General features: G+C 40.5%; 1 protein-coding gene across 1 annotated transcript in view; it reads right to left on the bottom strand.

Moving 5' to 3' along the window:
- Nucleotides 1-11,663, bottom strand: part of UBE3C (ubiquitin protein ligase E3C) — a 68,070-nt gene extending 56,407 nt beyond the window's left edge. Inside the window, exons 1-2 of the mRNA XM_062506510.1 lie at nucleotides 11,441-11,663; nucleotides 1,114-1,167 (exon numbers count right to left, since the gene is read on the bottom strand). Coding sequence (XP_062362494.1) covers nucleotides 1,114-1,167; nucleotides 11,441-11,506 — 120 coding nt within the window. The 5' untranslated portion in view covers nucleotides 11,507-11,663. The remainder of the gene's footprint in view (nucleotides 1-1,113; nucleotides 1,168-11,440) is intronic.
- Nucleotides 11,664-25,236: the final 13,573 nt, after the last annotated feature.

The following is a 25,236-nucleotide window of genomic DNA, read 5'->3' as shown; positions in this document are numbered from 1 at the left end:
CAAATCACTGTGTGCACATGTGTACCTCCACTGAGATGAGTGCATGGCTCTGCAAAGGACAGAGCCAAGCAACTGAATGAATTTACAAATTACAAAGAATTTTAAGATATGTTGCTAATGACTCACTGATCATAAAGCTGATTCATAGCATGGAATTCTGAATTAATGGGTGAAATTCTGGTACCTTCTTACTTGAACTTAGTCCATAACTACACACCCACGTTGGAAAGAAAAAAAGCAGCAACTGTCCACAGAAACTGAGGAGCCACTACAGAATTTGTGTTTAACCCAGCATGGGTCAAACACAGCTTTAAGGTCCAAAGAGCCGTTTTCCTCATGAGCATGAAACCTGCATATTTATATTTTTTAATCAATATTTAACAACACATTTTTTTCAATTTATATGGGGGGGGGGGGGGGGGGGGGGGGGGGGGAGGAATGACAAAATTAACATATTGACTCAAATTCCACACTACTAAACTTTGGGTTCTTCACTTCAGTGCCTATTCCTCCTTTGCATTATTCCAGACTGAATTTTCCAGAGCAGTAAACTTCCATCACAAACCAGAACTAAGGTTGCTTAAAGACTCAGACATCAGCTTCTCACTGCTCCAGGTGATTTCAAAGCACTTGAGCACTTCTCAAAGCATTCAAAAATCACAGTTCTGATTTAACCGTCACAGAACTGAGGCACACACTGGGGAAGTGACAAAGGTCACTTCCAAGAAACCACAGCACAACCAGGAGCAGAAGAAAGTCTGCTGAGGCCAACCCACAGTAATAGATTATGGACAAGGTAAAATTTGCAATTTACTATCCAAATCCTTATCTTTCCTCAACAAAGACTAGATCCAATAAACATCAAAATGAAAGGGAAATTTCCCTTTGCACCCAGTGCATGCTTATCTTCTTTTGAGATGAAAAGCACTTCTAAAGAACATCTTAAAGCACTCAATTTGTTTTGCCAATTAAAGCATACTTTAAGACTATACAGAATTTGCAGACTGAAAGAAAACATTGCTGAACTAGGACTGCAACAGAAGTACTTTGCACTGTAAATGTAACACCAAAGAAAAATCCAGTGGGCAGGCAAACGCTTACAGGCTACTTTACCTCTCGTTTTCTCCTTTCTTCCTGAGTACGATGAAGGAGAGAAGCCTTTTCTTCCTATAAGACACAAAGAAAGATACTACTGCATTTTCATTCAAACCTGCTTCAACCGTGTTCAGGATATCTAATGCAGACTTCAGGGCTTGCTCAAAATGCATAACACAAAGCACAGGGAAAAGCAGGGGTTAATCATTTTGTGAACTCACAAGTACGTGGCATGCAGCCCTCCCAAAAGAACAGTGATGGAGGGGAAGTTATGTCCCTATGGAAAGGGACCAGCAAAGAGCAGCAAACTGTACTGATGCCTGTCCATGTTTGTAGCATCCCAATTACCCTGGCAAACGTCACCCATTTACAAACGGCAGAGCTGGAGCACAATAAGGCCCCAGTCCCACCAGGTCACACCAGAAGTCTGAGAGTTTTCCTTGCCCGGAGGGTACGTAAATCCCTGGCCCAGGTGCACAAAGCAAGCTGGGGCACATTCAGAGCAATCCCATCCTGTTCCAAAGCCCCATGCTTTTGTCTAACTTGTAAGAAAGCATGAAGCTCTTACATTTACTTATCCTTTTTCTCAAAGCTTGTCCAGAAAAGATGTCAAAAGAGACACAGCATAAATGGCAAGAATTTTTTCTTTTAAAATTTTGAACGCCTCACCCGAATTAAGGCTATGCATCAAAACTTAAAGCACAGTGATCTCACCAACAGAGAAAAAGACAAGAATACTAAAGTATTAATGAGGCCTCAAAACCCAATATTATTACAACAGAAAAACCATGCATTAGCTTTTAAACCACAATCTTATACGAGTACTCATAGATTACAATATATAAACAAAGCTTTATTTGGAAGAGTCTCTTACTGGATGGTTCTGGGTAATTTCCAAGGAAATATACAAAATCAATCAAAATTTTGATGCACAGCATTCAGTTTCCACTGCAGGCAACAGGAGATGAAAGCACCCTGGCACTTTCCCAAATCCAGTCTAAAACACACAGCAGATTTAAGGAAGCTTTTCATTTTTTGACACTACAACACACACGACAACTTTGTTTTCTCCATATGCCCCTATTAGCCTAGAGAAGTTAAGAAATTAAAAAACACTCAAGCCGAAAATGTGCTGTATTTTAAACACAGAAAAATCAATTTCAAGTTGGCAAACAAATGTTTATAAAATATTTAAGTACAGCTGAAACAACTGTGCTGGAATACTTTCAATGTCTACCAGCAGATAAAAAATGAGAGCAAAACTCTTCTGCATTTCTTTTTTGATGATACAGAGGAAGCAAAGTCATGATTCTCTTAGTTTTTTTAGGATTAAAAATACTCTAACACAGACCACCAAGACAGTAAAGAAGAAAAAATACCCCACAAGAAGGTTAACCATCTCTCCTCTAAAGACAGTATTTATGGCCAAAGACACCACTAACTACAGCTATTGCCCTCTAAAGACAGGGTTTGTTCCATGTGTTAACACAGTACAAACAAACCTAAGGAAATCCATACATAAGGATGATGTATCTCCACTCAAGTAGTACAGAAAGGCACACATGAAGACAAAACAAGGTACTAAATTAATAACCAACAAACAGCTTAAAGTTTCAGGACTTTTTCAACAGCTGATACCTGATGCATTAAAGAAGTTGGTGAAATTACTCAATTTAGAAGTGATTGTTCTGCAGACAGCACCATGTGAAGTGCATTTCTGCTTAGAAACAATGTTCTGTAATTTGTCCTTACATTTCAGAGAGAATTGAAAGAAAAAGCAGAACAAAATACAGGAAAATGAAAACAAATTGCTATGTGTGAATAGAGAAGAGAATGGTATGAAAAAACACAAGCAAAGACATAAAACACAAATTATAAAGGGTAAAGGGAAGTAAGTGGCCAGAGTGCTTATCAGAAACAAACCACTTCAAATCACTTCAAGAGGGAGGGAAATATAACAGAGAAGTGTATCCTTCATGTATCCTTACACTTACCCTTAGTATCCTTATTACCAGCTTTCCACTGATGAAACAGTGGGTATCTTTGTAGCAATCAGTCTTTAATCCAATCCCCTCTTAAACTAACAAAAGCTAAGTTTTTAGTCAGCCACATACTTGCTTTGAGTACTTGTACAGCAAAATGCCAACTTGTTAAAGTATAAATTAAATAAATATAAATTAAATAAAACAGAAGAACTATCCTAAGACAGTAAAACATTCAGGTAAGTACATCCCATCTTTAACAAATTATTATTACATTAATAATTAAATTAATAAATAATACTGTTACTCATGTCCTCAAGATGTACACAGATCATAAGTATGACTAAAGAACACATTTAAATTAAATTCAAGAAAAATATACCCCCTTAAAGCATCATTAAACCAAGCTGGAATACACTGTTTCTTCAGAAATTAAAAAGTACCCATGTATGTGCAAAAGAAAACAAACCTGCAGTAGGAAAGAGATGAAAAGAACCATGAAATAATCTTCTTCCAATACAAAGGGGATTCTATGAAAATCATTTCTTAAAGGGAGTTAACTGCAGTCACCTCTGAAATCCTCCCCGACCTGACAACCAACCGGCAGTGTGAAAAGGAGTCAACCTCACGAGCTGTTGTTCTGTGGCTGGTTGTGAATGACAGCAGCATTACTCAAGTGGCACACGTGTGACAACTCCCACCCAGAGCCACAGCTGCACCTCCAGCACCCCTCCAGAGCTCCCCACAGCAGGAGATGGCCCGACAGAAATTCCCAGTCACACCAGGCTCACTCCTGCTCCTCACCGTGCCTTGATGCTGCGCTGCTCATGCCCCGTCTTTCTTCACCTACCAGACAGGCACATGTCAGATGTTGAGTCTTCCTTTCAAGGCAGGCAGGCAGACATGACAGGGGGAACGAAGCATGAGCCTGTCCTGATTCTGTCACTGCTAACTCAAAAGGAGTGAAAAGCCATTCCCCAGTCACTGACTTTTTATGGCGTGGTCTTCTTCCTTCAGGGCGTGCCCTCCCAAGTGAATACAACAGGGAATACACCGTCCATGAGTTGTCATGCAATGTAGGAGACACCAGGCTGTCCCTTCCCTGCCTGATGCTTTCTCCAATGGAGAAAAGACAACCTACCTCCTGCTCTAGTATATTGAGCTGCAGCACCACGAAAAGCCCAATTTGAAAAGTTTTCTGTGAGGCATGGCACAAAGAAACAAGAAAGCAGAGGAAGTGTGAGTGACAGCAAAACACAGTGCACAGACATTAGGATGATGACTCAAAGGGTAAGACAGGAGGAAAGAGGTGAAAACATGGAAGCAGATAGAGGACAGTACACAGAAAGGAAAACGTGTGACTGCCACCAAAGAAATGCTGAGTAACTCCTGAAATGTTAATTTGTACATGAGGATAACATATACTTCCATGTACTGTGATATTCATCAAAGTTCTGGGTGGCAAAACTGCTGTAAGGCAGCACTGGAGAACAGCCACATCTGACAGTGGAACAATGTCAATGTCAGTGCTTCAAAACCAGGAGTTCAATCCACGATGGAAAAAAAATGGAATTAAAGCTGTTTTCTTATCCTTGTTTTGCTGAAATACACTTTTTGGTTGCAAAAGTATGTTTGCAGAACTCCCAGCTTTCACATATCCTAGACAAAGACTGAATAACGTATACAAATATAGAAACTATTATTCATTTCCTTCTGCATTTGAACACTTCATCTTGAGAGAAATCAACTTTCAGCCCTCTTGGCTCAAAATCCAGATTCAGAAAAACAAACTGTATACATAATTAAATCCTTTTCAACACTTCCAATATTTGCTGACTCTTAAAATCTGAAATTGAACACTCCTGGACAGCTATGCTAATCAGGCTATATAGCATATAAGTTTAAAACCTAAATATGCCCAGATGCAAAGATGAAACTGAATAATTATTTTCAGGTACTAACTAAACACAGATTTTAAAAAAACATATTCATAACACACTGAAGCAAGAAAATTAATATTATTAATAAATGTTTGATGCTTCTTTATAAATGAAGAGGGTTTATTTTGGTTAGTAGCTGAGAATGCTTTATATTTCAGATTACAAGAGTTCATGCAAAGTACAAGGCATGACTTTTTATGTAATTTTCTTTAAAAAACAAATAAACACTTGATCTTTTTCATTTTCGTGGACAAAAACTTGAATGGCTTTCATCTACAAAATCCAGGAACTTGAATCTTTTTTTTCTTTCCTTAAAATGAGGAACACAACTTTATGAATTCAACTTGAACCACATAAAAATCAATAACAACTCCCAAAATAAATGAAGCGACCTAAGCAATTTACAGAATAAAATTCTTTTCAACACAAGTATTCAGTAACTCCAGCAAATAAATGGAAAATTTTCTGACATTTATTTTTATAGAACAAATGTGGCTACTGGGAGATATCCACCACCTTCTCAATAACGTTTTTATCTCCCCACATTATTTTAGACAAGATGAACTCCAATTGGGTTTTTTTAACCTAAACAGTAAAAGAAATTTGCATTTTCAAAGGCTTACAATGTCTTGAACTGAACCTCAACAATGTAAATTCCACTGAGCATGTCTGAGTATGCAGAGCAGCTTGAAACATTCTGCTTTTAACCAGTCTATGATTCTTCTTAATAATGATGCAAATAATCAGAGATATGTTTACATGTAAAGCAGACAATCTTGCAGAAGAAGAGTTTGAACTGTGCCCAGGAGGAGGCGTTTGGCCAGTAAAGCCTGGCCTCACTGAAGTCAATGTCACAGTGCTTGCTAGAAAACACCTCCTTTTAGCTGACATTTACTGTGGGGTGTAGGGAGGATCTGGAACCTCTCCCATCACGGTACCCACAAAACCACACATGGTCGAACCAGAATTTGACTGGAGGCTCTAGAGACCAAATGAAATGCAAGAAAGCTGCTTATATTTATGCTCAGTGTGTCCCTGTTATGACTTTTAAGATGTATATTGTACACAGAGTTGTAGGTGAGCAGTTTTTAGTGCAAGATGTCCCTGCCCATGGCAAGGGGGTTGGAACTGGGCAATCTTTAAGGTCCCCTTCAACCCAAACCATTCTGTGATTTATCATTTTCTCAAAAACAAGCGGGGAAAATGTATTTATAAAAGCATTTTATTTATAAATAAAACTTAAAAATATTTTGTATTTATAAATTTATCTGGATTTGAAAAAAATAGCATATAACTGAAAATAACAGCATAATCACTGCTGTCAGCTAACCACAACTCCATCTTTTGTAGCTTGCTTTCAAATGAGGACAATGTCAAATGTTACAGAGAGAGAGAAAAATGCCTAAGAATTAAGTAGTCATGAACTGTGTAGTTTCCTACTGACAGGCAGTCATTAGTTTACAACATGAAGGTCTCCTCATCCTTCCACACCACGGATCTGAAATTCCAAGAGTATTTCAAGACTTAGGCTGTGACACTTCAAGATTCTGGATAAAACATAGCTCTGGCTCAAAATGAGGTATGGACCTGCACACAGAGCACCGTGTGCCTGCTGGGACAAAGGTCTTAGGGGAAAAAAGCACTGCAATTCCTTCCCACCATCCAAAAATACACACTTTGTAATGCTAAACCAGAATTCCCATACTTGAATCCTTACCATAATTTCACTTCCAGTGTGGCATGGTGTAGAGTCAAATAAGTTATAAAAAAATAGAAATTATTCCTTCCTAAAATTATGAACTATTTTCCTCAATGAATCAGTAAGAGAGAAACAAAAATGGTTTTTAACTGTCCCATCAATGCTTATATTCTACAGGCATCTACCACAACAACCAATCCCAACATGGGCAGATCTCTCCATACATTGGCAATTTTACAGCCTACTGATTGTAAAATTTTAATTCCACAAATTATTTCATGTGTAGAATACAGACAACAAAGAGCAAACAAGGTGCTTCTGGAGTTCTACCTCTGCACTTCAGCTGAAAGCAGGGGGAAATATAAACAAGAACCTAATGCTTAATGTCATGGTTCTAATTTAAGAAAGCAAGGCAGTAACTACTAAATTAAATGTTAAAAAAACTTTGCAAATAGAAGATTATGATTAGTAAAAATGTCCATATTAAAAGAAATTACTGCAACTTTTTAAAATACAGATGGACTAATCAGTATTTGCTCATTAGTAAGCTTCTGCATCTTCCACAAAAAAAAGCCAAAAACCAAAAAGAACCCCAAATTCAATGAAGTTGTTTTCACTTTCATAACTGCTAACTCATCTGTATTACAAATCCTGAAAAAGGAGGGGGTTTTCTATTTTGAACAGTCTTGGGATTTGTAAAAGCATGGTCTAGATAGAGCAAGTGATACTGAACATTTGACTGAATATTCTTTCACCCGTTTTTCCTGTTAGACTTCCAAGGTGTCATTCATACATTTCACAACGCAATCAAACAATTGTGGAGCTACAGAGCCCTTTGTACATCTCAGCATTGGCCTGGGGATGCCCTGCATGGATGCACTAAAGCATTGCTACCTCTGACTTTTCTTAATCCTACTGAATCAATGAAGTAACACTAGCCTGACTGTCCCAAATCAGGCTGATGTGGTTAAACCACTTCTGTGCTGTGCTCAGCCTCATGCTAAAATCAGTGAAAGCTGCCAGCTCTCCCCAGAAGGCCTGGTGACACTCCACCTGGCAGAAATCTGGGACGCAGGGGATGGGCTGGGAAGCAGCCAGGTGAAGGGACCATCTGCTCCAGTCCCCTGCACAGCTGGGTTAGGTGAGGCCAAGCTGAGCTGCACCCCAAGACAACTCTTCATGCACAGCTCTGCATTTCCTGCCTAACGCACCACAGACTGTCTGCAGCCACAGACTTCCAGGCAACAATTACTGTCCTGTACAAAATGTCCATGAGTAATTCAAGAGGTTCCCATACTGAACTCTAATAACAGCATTCATTTTTGGAGGCTACTTTACTTAAGAAGCACAAAAATACAGATTGCCATTCACAATTAAACTAAATTTGAAAATTTCTTTTGATGAGCCTCATAAAGCAAAGAAACATGTTTTAAAGGTGACAATAAACTACCCCAAAAATAAAAATAAATAAAATCCTCTAAAATTAGCTTATCACGTTGTAAATAAAATCCTGTATCTACACCCTCAAACATATATGACAGGGCACAGACCAGATGAATCAGCAGATTCTTGAAAGTAGGTATAGAAGGAAAAGTCCAAGCACTGACAGTACCATCTACATTTTTACACTTTTGTACAAGGCATTATTATAATGCTACAATAACATTCTGAAAGGATCAGTCACTGAGGTAGTAATTTTGAGAACATTAATTTGCAGCCAGTGACTAGAACAAGTGATGTCTGATATGGGTGCACTGAAGTGCCTCTCAAGAGTATACACAATTCAGACCATAACACACATGAATGTAAGATGCAACCAGTGCAGAAACAGACCCAAAGCTGTGTTTGTAATTCAAAAACACCATACAAGCTTGTGATAAGAAGGCACACTAGATTCAGAACCTAACTGCCACAATTATGCAAATCCCCAATTTTACATCTATCATTGTGCTCCTACTAATAGAACTTATTGAAGTCAGCCCCTTGTGAGGCCTAAGGGAACATTACAGACACACATGGCCATGCCAAACAGGTGTCAACACATGTGAGCTGTGACTTATATAGTTATTGTTTGCAGCTGCAGTTCCATCAGCAAACCACACTTCTAATAGTGCTGCTGATCATTATTCTGGTGTAGCTGTACTCACATCAGGCTCCAGTGCACCTTTAGCATTGACTGGCTCCTCACACAGGCATCCCTGTGTCCACACTAGGAGGTTCTGTCATTGTTCTGCAGTGGTACAACCACATTTGAGAAACTTCCCCAAACTGGGTATGGAGCTATTCTTGGTATTAAGCAGCCTGCATGGCCCCAGTGTTTCTGAACTGTGCCTTCCTCCACCAAAGGCAGCACTAAGTATGAAGCTAGCTACCAAAAGCACAGCAGAGGTACAGCATTGATCTTTCTCAAGTTATACACCACTTGGAAAGGTAAAGGCATTTGTGAAAAAAATGAGGATTTTAAGTATGAGTACCAAAAGCTGAAAGGAAATCATTTACAATTCAGCTTTCTGTAAAAATGAAACCAACACATATGAGAAACACGATCTCAATGTCGTGAAATAATGAGAAACTCACGTGATGCCTAATTCAGGCTTACCTAGAAACAGAGACCAGACAAAGTTCACATACATTAAGGGCAGATGAAGTCTCCTCAAAGGGCTACATCCAAAATGGATGATGGTCATAAGTTTTTCAGACAGATATTAAGTTTGGTCTATTTAGGTATCAGGTGTTAATCCTCCAGTTACAGCTTCACGTAATGAAGTCATATTCCCCCAGTTTGCTCCCCCCCATGAATGACTTTTGTTCATACTTTTTGGGGCCTGAGGCTGTGGGGTATCCTTGGATAACAGGCCCAGAGGGATTGTTTTGCCTAACCAAAATGTAAAGACAGTTAACTACACTTCACATGGAGTTTAGAGCTATGCACTAACACAGTATAGGATCTGAAAAATACAAAAGCTAAAATTGTAAGGCATAAACACTTCCCACAGCAATCTCTGTTTTAGTATGTTTTCACCAAAGTCCAGGTAAACTGCATTTAGAAGTAAGTTTAAATAAATTCTTTCATTAGCATTGTACACGGCTTCTGAAAATAAGCAGCTATTTCAAGGACACTCTAGGATGTCTATGTAACCATGATGCCCAAAGCTCCATGTAACTGACTTGCACTGATGCAGCACAAGCACTTCAGTGAATCAATGTAAAATCATGAAATCTGTGCACCAGTCAGTATCAATCTCATCAAGAACCACAACCTCTACTGCACAGAGTGAATGTTATGCATCCATTTCGGTTTCCAGTCCTTTACATGCTAATATTTGCCCTTGGAAATGTATGCCTGCATAACATTAATAAATTTGTCCCATATAATTAAAATAGATATAATTCTGATACATTTTATTTAATTGTTAAGAGTAAAAAAAGATGTTATGACGGTTGTTTACTCCTGTAGGAGGCAACATGTTCAGCAAGAAACACTATGAGCAAGTCGGGGTCAAAAGTTGCAAAGTACCTGAAGTGTGCATCTGAGGACCAGGAGATGTTCTGCCAACTCCTACTTAAGCTGGGGAATATTTATGGCATTTTGACTCATGTAATGCCAGTTTACAAGGCCTAATGAACAGAAATGTCTTAAGATAAACAGAAGATGAATCAGAGGAAAAGCTGCATAATCTAAATACAGTTCTGCATACAATCTCTTCATACTAAATCAATATGCCAAAATGCAAACTTTGCTATGATTTTAATATCACATACTGCAGTATTTTTTGCTCGTTTCCTCACTGTACTGCCAAACCTTAAAAGTTTCCAAGAATCAAACTTGGTTTTAGAGCACAGTAATAAAAACTTAAGACTTTTTATCCAATTAAAATTCAAAAATACTAATGGTAACACTCATTAGCTTCCCACATAGTTATCTCCAATGACGACGGGGAGACTCAGTATTTTCACGGCGAATTAAAGTAACCCCTACAGATCAGGCCACTTCTAAAAACACTTTGTCCTTTCTGTCGTTCTTCGGAAGTCCCGTGCCCTTCGGTGCTCCACTAAACATTTGCTTACCCTGCCCAATCATCTGAATAAATCATTCTGCTTCCTTGCCATCAATAAACACAGGGAGATCAAATAGTCTGGTACAGCTGACAACTAACTGCTACTCACCCTGCGCACGACAAATTGACTGAACCTAAACCTGACAGAGACCAACCCGGCAGCCCCGGCTCACGTGGATGAACCGCCCCCAGCAATTCGGGTTGTGCGAGGTTGTGTGTGTCCCACGTCCCTCGGGCGAGGCAGGTCCACACCACACATTCCCTCTGGAGGGAAATGACAGGAGGTCTCCGAGCCCTTTCCCCCCCGGAAGACCTGGAGAGCGACTGCTCGGGAGGTGCCACCGGCCACGACACCCGGGATCGATCGATCGCCTGCGGGGGGGACAAGCCAAGGAGACATTTCCTCCCTTCCCACAATTCTTACTACACTACAAGCCTGGGATGGTGTGGCCTGATTATAGAAAAAAAAAATAAAAATAAAAAATAATAGTAACAGAGAAGCACAGAGATCAGAGATAAACACATCATCAAGAGGGGAGGGCTTTTCCCCTCTATTAAACCTTAGTCATCGCTGCTCCCATTTCTGAAGGCCCGACGGTAAAAGCACGGATAACAGGGCGGGGGGCGACGGAACCGACACAGGCACGGGCAGGCGCCGTTCCTTACCTTCCTGCTCGCTCCTCCGAGGGACACCTTGGGCCTTGTTTTGAAATCCCCTTCAAAGCTGAACATGTTTACAGCTTATCCCATGGGGAGCGGGGCCCGGCCGGCCGGCAGGGCGAGCGGAGGGGCCGCACGAACCCCTCGGGCCGGCGCCCCGCGGCCCGCCCGCCCCCGCGAGGCTGCTTTCCCGTCCCCCGCCTTCCCCGCGGCCTTCGCTATCCCGGTCGCCCCGTTCCTGACCGGCGGCGACGGCGGAGCGTAGTGGGAGGAGGGAGAAGAAGGAGGAGGGAGCGGAGGAGGGGGCAGAGAGAGCGCTCCCGCCGGCCGCGCAGAGAAGATGGCGGCCGCCCGCCGCCCGCCGGGCGCGCTCCCGACACACGGCCGCGCCCGCCGCCCCGCCCCCGGCCCGCGCCAGCCCTCAGGGGCGCCGGCTGTGCCGACTGTCCTGTCCCCGGCTGTGCCGGCTGTCCCCGCCTGTGCTGACTGTGCTGTCCCCGGCTGTGCCGACTGTCCCCGCCTGTCCCCGGCCGTGCCGGCTGTCCCCGCCTGTCCCCGCCTGTCCCCGCTGTCCTGGCTGCGGGTGTTCCAGGGGAAACCTCCCTGCTCCGAGCTCCACGGGAGCTGCCTGTGGGTGCGCAGGGGCGGCCGGGGCTGTGCTGCGCTGCGGTGCCGCACCCTGCCCGGACAGGCCGAGCTGAAGGCGAGAACCAAACTGAGGGTGCAGCTGGGTTTGGCTGAGCGCTGCCCTCCTCAGCGTCATTTGGCTATGGGAACACTGCCGTTGCACACACGCACACATAAATATATATATACACATACCATTTGTACTTATAGCAGCATAAGCATATCAGAGAATAAATAAGGTTAAAAAAGACCTCAGAGAGCATAGTCGGACTTTTGACCAAACGCTGCCATCAACTAAATTCCACATCCAGTTTTTAAGCAACTCTAGGGATGGTGACTCCACCTCCCTCGGCAGCCCATTCCAATGTTTAATCATAATTTTTTCTGTGAAAAAATTCCTCCTGTTGTCCAACCTGAACATCCCCTGGTATAAGCTGAGGCCAGTTCCTCTCGTCCTGTGCTGGTAGAAGACTCCGACCCCTACCTGGCTACACCTTCCTTTCAGGGAGTTATAGGAAGAGATAAGGCCATAATCTTCTCCAGGAACAGATGGACATGTGTTGGACACGGCCCGTGGCAAAGACTTCATGTCCAGGATGAAGACTGAACGCTGAACACACCAGTACAGGCTTCTGTGTAGCCATGGCAATGCACCCAGCCATGAAAATGCATTCGAGAAAGTCCATGGTGGGCTCAGGAATGGGACCTCAGCTGATGAAGAGTGGAAAGAGAAAAAGGCTGTCAGGTAAATGCAGCAAAGAGAAAAAGGCTGTCATATAAAAGCAGCAGGTCTGAACGGTGAGATTACACCTGAGGCTACTTTACATTTCTTAGCCTATTCTTAATTTTTTTCAGTGTGTTGACTGCATCACTCCAGATACGGAGGTGACACAGACAACAGCAATAACAAAAAGCAATTACTCAGTCTGCAGCTCAAGGTGGTAAATAAATATAGGTGACCAAATCCAGCTTTCATTCCCATCAGTGGAAATTTCATTTCATGAGCTCTAACTCGTGAATTCTCACATCAGCATATCACAACAAACAAATGGCAAGCACCCATTCCAGGAGAGGATGTATTTGCTTTGCAGCTGTTCATACCAAGAGCACAATGTTCTTTAACTGTTGTCAAGCTGACTGGCAAATGAAATATTTGTTCGGATTTCATTGGATTGGGATGATTCAGAAGAGTCTGAATTTTTAAATTTCATACTTTTGATAAGGGAATGACTGCTTGGCAAGAGTAAGCATTAGCCTGGCATTTCCCCAGATAACATCGTGTCAGTATAAGCAAGCCCGGCCTCCTTAAATACTGTTTACAAATACAGATGGGGTTTAGGGTATTGTGAAATACCACGTCAAATATTTGTTCATAGTTTCAACACACTGCATTGCTGATGAAATATCCCACCATTCTGTATTGAAATGATAGAAAGTTTTTTCCCAAACATGACAGGATTCTTTTCAATTTGAACTTGGCCTTGATAAACTTTATAAGTCTCATACAAAAAAGGACTACTCTAGGTGTCCCTGTAAGTTAATTAATTAATTTTCATTAGCACAGATGCTACCTGTTAGGTCATGAGTTTGTGCCATTGTTATCAGTAGCAAAGACTACTTAGAGATGCAATCCCTCCTAGTGTAAGAAGCCAAAGAAACATGAAACTACAGAGAACAGAGTTTCTATGAATTAGGGTTTTCACTGACACACACTTGACATATTGCAGCTTCAGTGTCAGAAGGACACAAGATCTGCTGTTACCTGTCTGTTACCTTCTGCAGAAGTGGTTGGTAAATGACACAGACCCAACTGATGAGTGTCTGTGAAGCCTTGGTGGTTTCTGGCATCCCCAACACAGGAAGGACATCAACCTGTTGGATTGAGTCCAGAGGGAGCCACCAAGAAGATTAGAGGGATGGAGCACCTCTCCTATGAGAAAAGGTTGGGAGAATTGGGCTTGTTCAGCCTGGAGAAGAGAGTGGCCTCCCAGTATACCTGAAGGGAGTCTGTAAGAAATATGGAAAGAAAGTTTTTACAGTGGAATGTAGTGACAGGACAAGGGAGAATGGCTTTAAACCAAAAGAGAGTAGGCTCAGATTAGATATTAGACAAAAATTCTTTACAGTGAAGGTGGTGAGGCACTGGAACAGATTCCCCAGTGAAAAGCTGTGGATGTCCCATCCCTGGAAGTGTTCAGGGACAGGTTGGATGGGACTCTGAGCAACTTTGTCTGCTAGCAGGCGTCCCTATCCATGGCAGGGGGATTGGAACTGGATGATCTTTAAGGTCCCTTCCAACCCAAGCCATTCTGTAATTCTATGGTTTGCATGTACCCCTCAAGGCCATGACTGGTTTAATATTCTCAGGGAGCAGCAAGAACAGGTTGTTCCATGAAGGAAGCAATGTGGATGCCCCCAGCATGACCCCAGCACAGGCCATGCCCTCCCAGGACAGATCAGAATTCCACAGGACCCAGAGAAAGAGGGCAGAGCCTGGCAGTGGTTGCACAGGAATCACTGACAGCCTCAGGCAGGGTGAGTGGACGAGTCCTGAGAGGCCAGACAGTGCTATGGTGTAGGTCCACAGTTCATCCAGGAGGAAGGGCTGGAGACAGGTACACCTGAACTTAGATGGACCAAGGAGCAGTGAGGTGAGTGAGTGGGGACTCCAGATGAAGCTGTTCAGGGCAATCCAGGGCCCTGCCAAACACATACTCAAGGATGTAGGAATACTGCTTCTGTATGTGTGCTGTGTTAACTCACCTGCCTCACCTGCTGCGATCTTTCCCATCTTTCTCATCTCTTTATTAGACATTCCACAAGACCTTTTGTGTTCTAGTCACAGTTCTCTGCCGTGTGATCAAACCTTTTTGCCTCTGCACACGTGTGCACATTGCTCCCAGGTACAGGTAGCTTGGTCCAGTTATCAGGTGCAGTGTGATCTTTTTAATAAAAAATGTAATTACTCAACATTTTCTTCACTCCCTGAAATCAAGTTTCCCAAGTGAGTGTAAATACCATCTTTTTCTTGTAAATGCACGCCATAGAAACTAAAACAGCACCACAAGGAGTCACAGTTGTAGAAAATATGGGTAAAGTGTGTTTCAATCCACATTTCAGAGAAACTTAGCTACAGAGTGTCTCTGGGGCCTACTTCTAGGTACCAAGGGACAGGAAAAATCTGTGGTTCCCATATGGCTGTTGTAAGATCTTCCTTTTTCACTGTGATGGGCTCGGAGCAAACCCATCTTCTAAAAGTCTCTTGTTAATACTTTGACTGTCTCTTGTTGAGCAGAAGAAAAAGAGGAATGAAGATTTGGTGGGTAGCAATAATAACAAGAAAAATAATTCCTCCCCAACAGTGATGAAGATCTTGAGTTGTTGTGCTGGGTGCCAAGGATGACATTACTGAGGTGACTTATGAACTTCTGAAATTATGAGCTCCTTTTACCTTAATGTTAGTAGCAGCACACCCTGCCTCTGTCAGGGAGATTTTTTTATTTTTGTAAATACTCTTTCTACAGATTAAAACAAATCAATGCCGCTTACATTTTTTAAGGAAAATAAATATTACGCATGTTTTACCCTTTTAATGAGCACTGTTTTGTATCTACAATCTTTTTTTCTATTCTCAGACTATCTCCAAACAATTTAAGTTCTGATGCATTGTCTCTCTGGCCTCACTCTGTACACACATTCCTGATTTAGACAGGGTAAACAATCAAGACTCTATTTGTCAATTGCTCAGTTCTGTAGGGTATGATGGCCAAATTGTCACCACCTTACCATTACTTTCCATTTCCTATGCAATTATAATAAAGTGTCCTAAACTTTTTTGCTGACTTGCTGAACTCAGATGAAAATCTAAGATGCACTGACAGCACCTCATTATGTGCTACATTATTTCCCAAGGTACAGAAAGGTTTTTTTACAAGAGAGCATAAAAAATGAACAGTAAATAAGTTAGAAATGTTTTAATTTACAGGAGATGAGGCTTGAGATTAGTCCAAATGCCGTGATAGGCCAATATCTGATTTTTAGTAATGCTTTTAGTAAGGTTGGCTACCATATGGAGTGATAGTGGGAGGTAATTTTTTTTTTAATTTATTTACTCTGGGTAAAACACTGAAAATTAAATCTATTCTATCAAAGAAGATACTGGCAAGACTGTAATGTAAAAAGCACTTCACTTAAGCACTTCCTTTAGTTAAACCTGAGTGCCAATAGACACTGCCAAGGAATGAAGACATTTTATTTAAAATTACACTGGCAAGAGACCATCAAATTATCCTTAACATTTTCATTAAATTGAGATACAGATATAGTTAGGGTAGTAAATCTTCTCAATACAAGGAATTTATTCCTGAGCCAAGGCCAGATTCAGCAGTAATTGTAGGAACTATTAAGACCTAAAGGCTCACCTACATTACCAAAACAACTGTTTGAGGCTTTGGCCCAGTTTTGAAAAATGGACAGGCTCCATCCTGTACTACAGAGCTAATCACATCAGCAAAGTACAGGGTTTGTTTGCAAGCAGTGATGTGTTAGGATTCCAGTCTGGGATCATCATTCCATGGTTTTTTGACTTGGTTCAATGACATTTTGGGGGTTTCCATTCAAAATCTACAAATATCTATTGGTTGCCTGATGTGCCTACTCTTAAGGATGTAAAAAATTCCAACAAGTGATACCTTTGTCAGAATTGACACCTTATTCCTCTAAAGGCATGTTGAGCTGAAGAGATGAGGAACCTTATGTCCACATATATTTTTAAAATGAAAAAGTTATTAGCCTGTAATCTCAGCTCCATTATAATAGCCACATTGCAGAATTCCTCCTGCCCCCCCCCCCCCCCAAAGGTGCCTACATTTCATTCACAGCTTCTGATGGAACAAGATCATTTATTTTCAGAATCCAGTCTTCTGGGGAGCACTGGAGGTAAGGGCTTATTATAGTTTCAGAGCTATAGTTGTAAGACATTATTATATTATTTGGTAAATGTTAGTTAGCCATAAACCCTACTTTGTTTTCTGGGGTTTAAAAATATAAATATATTTTATTCAAATATTCTTGCTGCAAAGATGCTCAGCTAAATAGTAAAGATTAGGATCATCTTTTTCAAGTCTGCCTAAAACCTGAACTATTTATTTTAATAGGAATGGAGCATTCAGGATTCTTACATGTCCTTGAAAGTCCAATTTTAAAGCATAATTACCCTCAAGTGAACACAAACATAACTTCATATTTACCTTTCTATTTTTGACTCACCTTTGATACAGCTGGAAGCTTCCCCTAAACATAAGCATTATAAAAATTGGCAGTCCACGCAATTCCAACATGTTGATTTTATCTTGAGAGAAACATGTGTGCTAACAGCACATCCAGCTGTTGTTAAAACTTGTTCCATTTAATTTCCTATTTAAATTGGTTGGAGTATTTTCACCCTCCCTTGGTGCCCATGTCAACAAGAACCTTGTCGAATTCAAATATTTCATGTGGTCTGAGAAAAAACAGACCAGATTATTTCTTTAAATTAGGTCACCTGATCTTCCCTGTGATCCAGAAAAGCACATACACACATGCATTCTTACATGTGCATGTATTGATACAAGGATTTATGGGTGTGTTTTCATGCAGGAATTCTCAAAAGAATTTAAAGAGTTCCTTCATAACAAATTACTTATAATTACAAATTTTAACAGTCTTGAATGTCTGAAGAAGATCCCAGTACACAATGACCTCTGTTCAGTAAGTAAGAACACTCAGATGGGTTGTTTATTGCACAAGGCCTGGGCTCCTGTAACAGTGAAGAAAAAAAAAAAATTAAAACACCTGTCAGTACCATGTCCACTCAGAAAATAAATTTTCCCTGACCAGTTCTTTTGAGGTAGAAGTGGCCTTCATCTGGAAGCAGCTTGAAATTAAAGGCAGCCAGTAAATTCATATTCTAAAGACTCATTCAAAAAGTATTTAAAGGACGCAAATTATAATCTGGAAGAAAATAATTACAAGAAAGAAAAAAAAAACACAGAAATCAGTTTAGATAACTAAGGTTTAGATAACTAAGGGGAGACAATAGTATTCTGACATTTAAAATTACTCTGGAGAACTTACTACAGCTAGTTGTGGGATCCTAAAAAATTGTTCTGATTTACATTTGTGTATCATTCAGGTTATTCAGATTAATTTTCTGCATGGTTGTTTTAGCTTAGTCCTAGATGAGATGTATATGTTCTTCTCTAATTTTAGATTTTACATGGCTCAGATCCATTCACTTATGTTTGCCACAGATAAAAATGAGAATGGGTACAATGAATTCAGTAGTAGAATTATGCTGCCTTAGAATAAAATTCCTGATTTTTACTCCTACCTACTTTTATATTTCTTTATAATGGCATCAGTGTAATCTAATTTTAGCTGTCTAAATATCAGGCATCTAGTCTAACCTCTTCATCTAGACCTCTCCACAAAGAGAGTCACTTCCTTCCTCTTCTAAACTTCTCCCTTATAAGAGGTTCAGGTCGCTGGATGTGCTGATTGACTGAAAGTTCATTATGAGATTGGGCACTTGCCATGTGCAAGGCTCAAGTTAGCTGGAGTCAGTTCACTTTCCATGCAACTGGAAACAAGCCAGTAAAGAAAATAAAGAAATAAAGAAAATAAAACAACAAAGAAGTAAAGAAAATAAAACAATAAAGAAAAAATATATCCTTTATCCTTAAAGTAGGAGCAATGATGCTTAGGCACTTCTAAACAGGTTTTAAGACCTAAATGACAAATGAGCAATAAAATTATTCAGGATTATTATTAGTGTCACAGAAGGATGTTGAGGAAAGTGTCAGAGACTGCTGAATAATTCCCATTTTACTAATTTCAAAGACTGTGGTTACCATCTACTCTAGGAAAAGACACAGAAATTATGTTTTTCTTTAGATCTCTTCCAATAAATTTGGATTTTTCAAAGTGCCATTAGGTAGAGATGAAGGTGCTACAGGATTTGGGAGATGTAATTTAAATGCCGAGCACTTCCACTGCTGTATCATTATGACCAAGTCAGCCAGCTGGAAAACACCTGTGCACAGAAGGGCCTGGGCTGCACCTAGGCAAGAAGTTGAACATGAGGGGCCAGTGTGCCCTTGCAGCAAAGAAAACCAGCTGTGTAGCAGGCTGTATTAAATAGAGCATAGCCAGCAGCTTGATGGAACTTCTCTCTGCGCTCTTTACACTCCCTTCTTTCAGAGAGCCGCATGCAATTCTGGGCTCCTTAGGGCAATAAAGATTTTGAAATACTGGAGGAAATCATCAGCAAACCAACAACATGATGAGGGACTGAACTGATGAGGGACAAAGAGAGGCTGAAAGGATTGGGTTTGTTCAGCCTTGAGATCAGAAGCTGAAGGAAAGACCTCCCTGCATTTTATTACCATCTAATTGGAGTGTGTAGTGAAGGCGGAACCAAATTCATTTTGAGGACACAAGTTGCAGTGAGGGACATTAGATTATTTTCATCTAGATATTAGGAAGAAATTTTCATGCTGCTGGTGGTGAAACACTCTGGATGGGACTGAGAGAGATGCCTTGTGAAACCTCCATCCTTGGAGACATTCAAACCTACACTGCACAGTGTGCTGATCAATCTGTTGTCCTGCTTTGTCCACAGGTCCCTTCCAGCGTCAACTCTTCTCTGACTCTGTGACTCAGATCACCAAGCTGATGGCTATGGTGTGGTTATTTACATCTCATCTGGTTGTTCTGGGTTCCTTTTTGGGATCACTGTTGTGACCGTTCCAGCACCAACCTCATGATGAGACTCACCAGTCTGTGGTCAGGGTAATTGCTCTATTGCTGAGATCTTTCTGATGACAAAGGGGTGTCACCTCTAAGCCACAACTTGGCCATATCAGTCCCACATTCTTCAGCTCTCTTTCACACTTGCAAAGCAGAGAAACTCCTATCTTAGTACTTGTTTGGAGTAACACTTTTGTTAATATTTGACTCTCACCCAGAGACTGTGGTGTTGGCCGCTGTGTGTGGAAAGAGAAGAAAAAGTAAAGACTTCCAGATGATGACAGCACAGTGGCTCCCTCCTCCCCTCAGCAATGCCAACAATAATTTTAAATCAGCCTTTTATCTTCAAATGTATTTCAGAGCCACTTCAGCATGAGAAGGGCTTCTTAACATATGAACTTTTGGATGGGTGGGTTGAAGAAAATATGGAGCTTTCCTTTAAACAATTAGAGACCATTTTGCTAATCAATTTTTGTCAGGCGCCTAGGAACATTTTTCATTATCAGATTCCAAATTGTCTTAAACAGTACAAACTAATGAACTTTTATCAGTCTAGTTTGGGGCACTCTGATACATCACTGCTCAAATTGAATAAATCATGAACCTTAATTAACAAAGACTGGCATGGCTGCAAAAGCAATGAATTAGTTTGTACGCTATCTGAGAGATCACAAACGTACAGTAGTTACAATTAATGGATTTAATTTTAAATGCTCGGGCTCCAGCATGAAAGTGCCTGAGAAGTCCATCCTGGCATTCTTATTACACTTTAATTATAATTGATGTACCTGGGAAAGATGTCAGCAGTGTACATTTTAACACAGATGCTGGTCCCCCATAAGAACTCGTGGTCCTTGCTTGAAACAGACAATGATACGCAACAAGATTTTGATGAAATCCAAATTTATTAGAGTTATTAAAAGTTATTAATTATTTGGCACTGTAGAGATGTAATCTGGTACTATTTTTTAATAGACAGCTTTATATATTTAAGTTTCAGAATTGAGGTTTATTTTTAGTTTAAAGCATTTCTGTCCCTCTTGGCCCCCTCCTATCATTCTTGTTTCTTGCAGATTTTGGGGTTTTTTCCTTCTTAGGCTAAGCTCTTATCTTCCAAGCAGATATTTCAGCTATTTTCCATGTGTTTTTTCCAGCCTCAAGAGAGGTCTTCACTGCTCCACTATCACCATTTCTGTATGAAGCAGCTCCCAGGAATGAAGTCAGCCAAGTCTAAAAGATAAAGTCAGTGAACATCAGCAGAAGATATATCCATCTTCTGTAAATTACATCAATCTACTGCCACTGTTTGAGGTGTCAAGCTTGACTTGAACATAAGTGGCCTCAAATTTAACATTTTCCAAGGGTAGTCCTCTTCTTCCCTCCATCCCACATGCAGCCCAGCAAGCAGGGGTGACACCAGGCACAGATGAAGTCACAATCTGACAGCTCTGCTCCCATTGCACCCATGCCTGTGCCATCTGCAGAACAGGACCAGCAGCTCCTGCCTCTGCAGAGCAGAAAATATGGAAGCAGCAAGGAAGGTGGTGGACAGTCCCAAAAGCAGACATCATTGCTGCCACCCACCTCTCCTTTGAGGCACAATGGCAAGGACAGCTCAGCTGGGATCTGCACCCCACTCTCCCTCCCAGCTTGGTCCTTCCACCTTCTCAAGGTTGTCTGGACCACACTCTCAGCCCTTAATTCCAGGGCACTCCTGTCCAATTCATCAAATCTCCCTGTGAGACACTACCCTTTTCCTGCAGGATGAGTTTAAAAGAAAAATTTGCTCTCCAATTGACTGGAGACACTTAATTAGAGCACAAACCTTATGATAACTTGTCCTTCTGTTATTGCCTCAAATCCTGGACTTATTAGACTATGGGAAAATTCCATCAGTCAGTTAAAGAGGGAAATTAATTTTTTGATTACAGAGATGGAAATGGCAAGTAGGCGAGTCCTGAAGGCTCATAAAAAACAAAAGGCAATTAAAATTAATCCCATACGGATTTCATCATTGACTTTACAAAAGGTTTGTCATTGACTTGAATGTAGTCAGAATCTTTTTTATTCCTTTTGAAATATATTTTTGAGGAGGTGTCCTGGTTATTTGGATCTCATTCACAATTATTTTGATATTTTGGCTTGACAATATAGTATTTTGTGGAGCTCTGTTACAGAGGTACAACAATTTGCTAGGTCTTGTGTATTATGCATCTCTGGAACACAAACTTGTATTATGAAAATTAAATTATTTGAATCAAATAATGAATATGAGAGCTAAAAAAGTGGATTTTTTATTAATTAGATACTTTCATCAGTTCAATTTACTATGCTTACCAGTTAGTCTCTACAGCATTTGAAATCAATAACAGCAAAGTGATGGATGGTGGAGGATAAAAGTGAAATATTTTTAACTGAGAAATGGAAAACTTGCCTACAAGCTGTGCTTGTTTTGCACTATCTGATACCCTAGTCTTAAGCAAGGAACTATTTTGGCCAGATAAGAATGCTCATTTGGTCTCTTGTGGAATACAGGACATAGAATTTGGTTCATTTGCCTCTGCAGTGATCCACACACTTTGGATCTAGGACTTGAAAAGGCATGCACTCTGGTCCTATACTACCAGACATTCCTTACATATAATCCTTTTCACAAATTTATGGGGGTCCATCCTAGGAACACTTAGACTGTTTGAAGCAGACACTGATGTGTTTCCCCTTCAGAAGTTTGGCCATTCCCTGTTAGAGCCCATTTATCCTTGTGGCCTCTGTAACATCCTCCAACAGCAGAATCCTGTTGCTGCATGTTTATAAACACTCTGTGGGTAAAAAAGTAATGCCCTCTGTTCTAAGGTTTTTACTTGACTGTTTATTGGGTGTCACTCATTGTTGATGTCTTTCCCATTTTCCTGACTAATTCCATTAGAAACTGCAGAATCTGGCTGGTATGGAGGCTAAAACCACTCCTCTAAGTTGCAGCCCAGCTCTGCTCATGGCCAGTTTATGTCCATTCATTCTTGCAACAGCACTGGCTTCTGTCTTACGTGGTTGAATGTTAGTAGACAAAATCTCCTTTCTGCCCTGTCGAGTTTTTCTAGGCTGAACAAGCCTTGCTCTGCTGAGTTGGGTGAGGTTGCCAGAAATAGGATGAGTCAATCCATCAGCTTCTTGCCATTGAAAGGGATGATCCCTGATCTTTTTCTCCTCCTCCTCCTCCTCCTTCTCTTCCTTCTCTTCTCTCTCCTATCCATGCGTATATTCCCTGTGCATCTTGTTCTGACTCTTGTCTGACCATTCAATGCAGGTGATTTAATCAATAAAATAACCTAGCAGAAAATACAAAGAGTTTTCTGCTGATTTAGGGAGCAGGATCAGTTTGACAGGTGGACAAAACTGGGCTTGTTCAGACCACTGCTAGGAACCACTGTGTCTTGTTGTAAGATCAGCTTCCCACTCCCAGCATCATCTCATTAACCCTTCCTCATACTTTTTTTCAGGATATCTGACCAGACCTGGGTGACAAGTTGGCAAGCAGGTCTCCTTTGTCAAATTAAAGCTTTCCTTGTGGTCTTTGAAGTACTTCTGTGAATGCATTTCCATTCACTTTTCTCATCTCTGCATAACGTTGTTGTCTCCTAATAGTCCTGGTATTCACTGGTACATCCTGATCTTCCTTTTACTCAGACATTTTCAGCTGGCAAGTTCAATTTACAGCAGAAGTCCCTCTGATGGCTCCCCTAAAGCAGGACAGTTTTGCACAAAGAAATTTAGAGCCAGGTTTTGATTCCAGCACTTTTGGTTATTCAGTACTTTCTTTCTCCTGGATATTCCGATTCCTTTCAGTATCAACAGTGTCTCTCAACGTTTTGCTTTTGGCAAATTCCTGATGTGTGTGTCACAGCCATTGAAAGAAAAATTGTACAAGACAAGCCCCAGGTTGGACAGGCACTAGAGAACATTTCTGGTGACCCCTCATCTTAGACAATTTCTGCTTGACTGAAGTTTTTCTTCACTAAACTCTGATTACAGTAATCTTAAGGAAAATGTATTGTTGCAAAGTAGACAGATTATGTCAGACAACTTGACCTTGACTTTTTTTCCTTCACCATCCAAAATACCATGAAGCCTAAACAAGAGGGAAAGTTAAAAAATAAAAATGAAAGAAAAAATAAAATTATACAGGTTAAGTGCAGTCAATTACTGTGCTGCTCTTGCTATTTTCATTTGTTTGTATGAAGCTTTTTTAAATCAAGTTTGTTTCCAGGGTAGATTGCCTTTGGAAAGCTTCCTGGAAAAAGAATACTTAAAAGTTAACTTTCAGTGAATAAGAGGTCATGAATTTGTTTCCAAAGGAGACTGGTCCATGCATCTGATCTCCTTATTGCTTAGAATTGGTGTTAATAATTTTCAGGTGAGTATGCTATTTATTGTTATTATTTGGCAGCCAGCTAAATCCCCTGCCTCCACTTTATGTATTCTTAAGTTACAATGACATAGCATGTTTAACATGGCTGGGAGTCATCAGGTACTACCCCACAGATAAAGTTCATATATTTGCTTACCTGACTACAGAGATAGAAAAATGAGAACTTAAATATTAGCTATTTGTTAGCTGTAATTAACTTGTTTTTAGAAACTGCCATGATGATTTTTCTTCCTGACTCTGCAACAAACTGACATAATTCCTAGGTAAGTCTCCTGCCTTCAGGAGCCACAGAAGCAAACAAAACACCCTGGGATGCAAAAGATTATACAGCCTTTGATATGCATTTGTTGGCCCTACACTGTGCACTATCTATCTAGTATGTAAAACTGACAAGGGAACCAAATTTTATGGATATGTTTAACTTTTGAACTCAAGAAAAACTATTTACTTAGTTTCAGACTGTTCCTGCTCAAATGACAGTTTTGCAGAGTATTCTTATGCTGTACTTGATACTCTACAGCAATGTGCCACTGCTGATTTCTAATTTACTAAATAAAGTATCTCTGGCAACAATTTTCCAGGACATGACATCTTCTATAGATTGTATTTTAAGAACATTAATCTCAAGAACATTGGACAATAACAAGGCCTGATGTAGAATAACATTTTTCCATAGCATAACCCTGGTCTCTAGGAAAAGAAAATAACTGAGTGAATATGAAGAAAGTGTAATTATATTCAAAGAGCAATTATTGCTGTACTTGCATCAACCTTGCAAGTCTCCTGCCTACAATGCTTGTATAAAGTATTTTACCCGGTATTTGATAATGAAATATAATGAGCAGTTCACCATAGCAAAGGGTGATCAGGAAATGCTCACTAGGACTGCTACAGTGTGCAGGATCAAATGCTGCAATATGGAAACAAAAAGTATGGCTGTAAAAATGTACAAAGTGACAGG

The sequence above is a fragment of the Cinclus cinclus genome, chromosome 1 (genome assembly GCF_963662255.1).
Source record: "Cinclus cinclus chromosome 1, bCinCin1.1, whole genome shotgun sequence".
In the NCBI taxonomy this organism is placed as follows: Eukaryota; Metazoa; Chordata; class Aves; order Passeriformes; family Cinclidae; genus Cinclus; species Cinclus cinclus.
The sequence above is the reverse complement of the archived record's forward strand: the minus strand, read 5'-3'. Positions and strand labels throughout refer to the sequence as shown.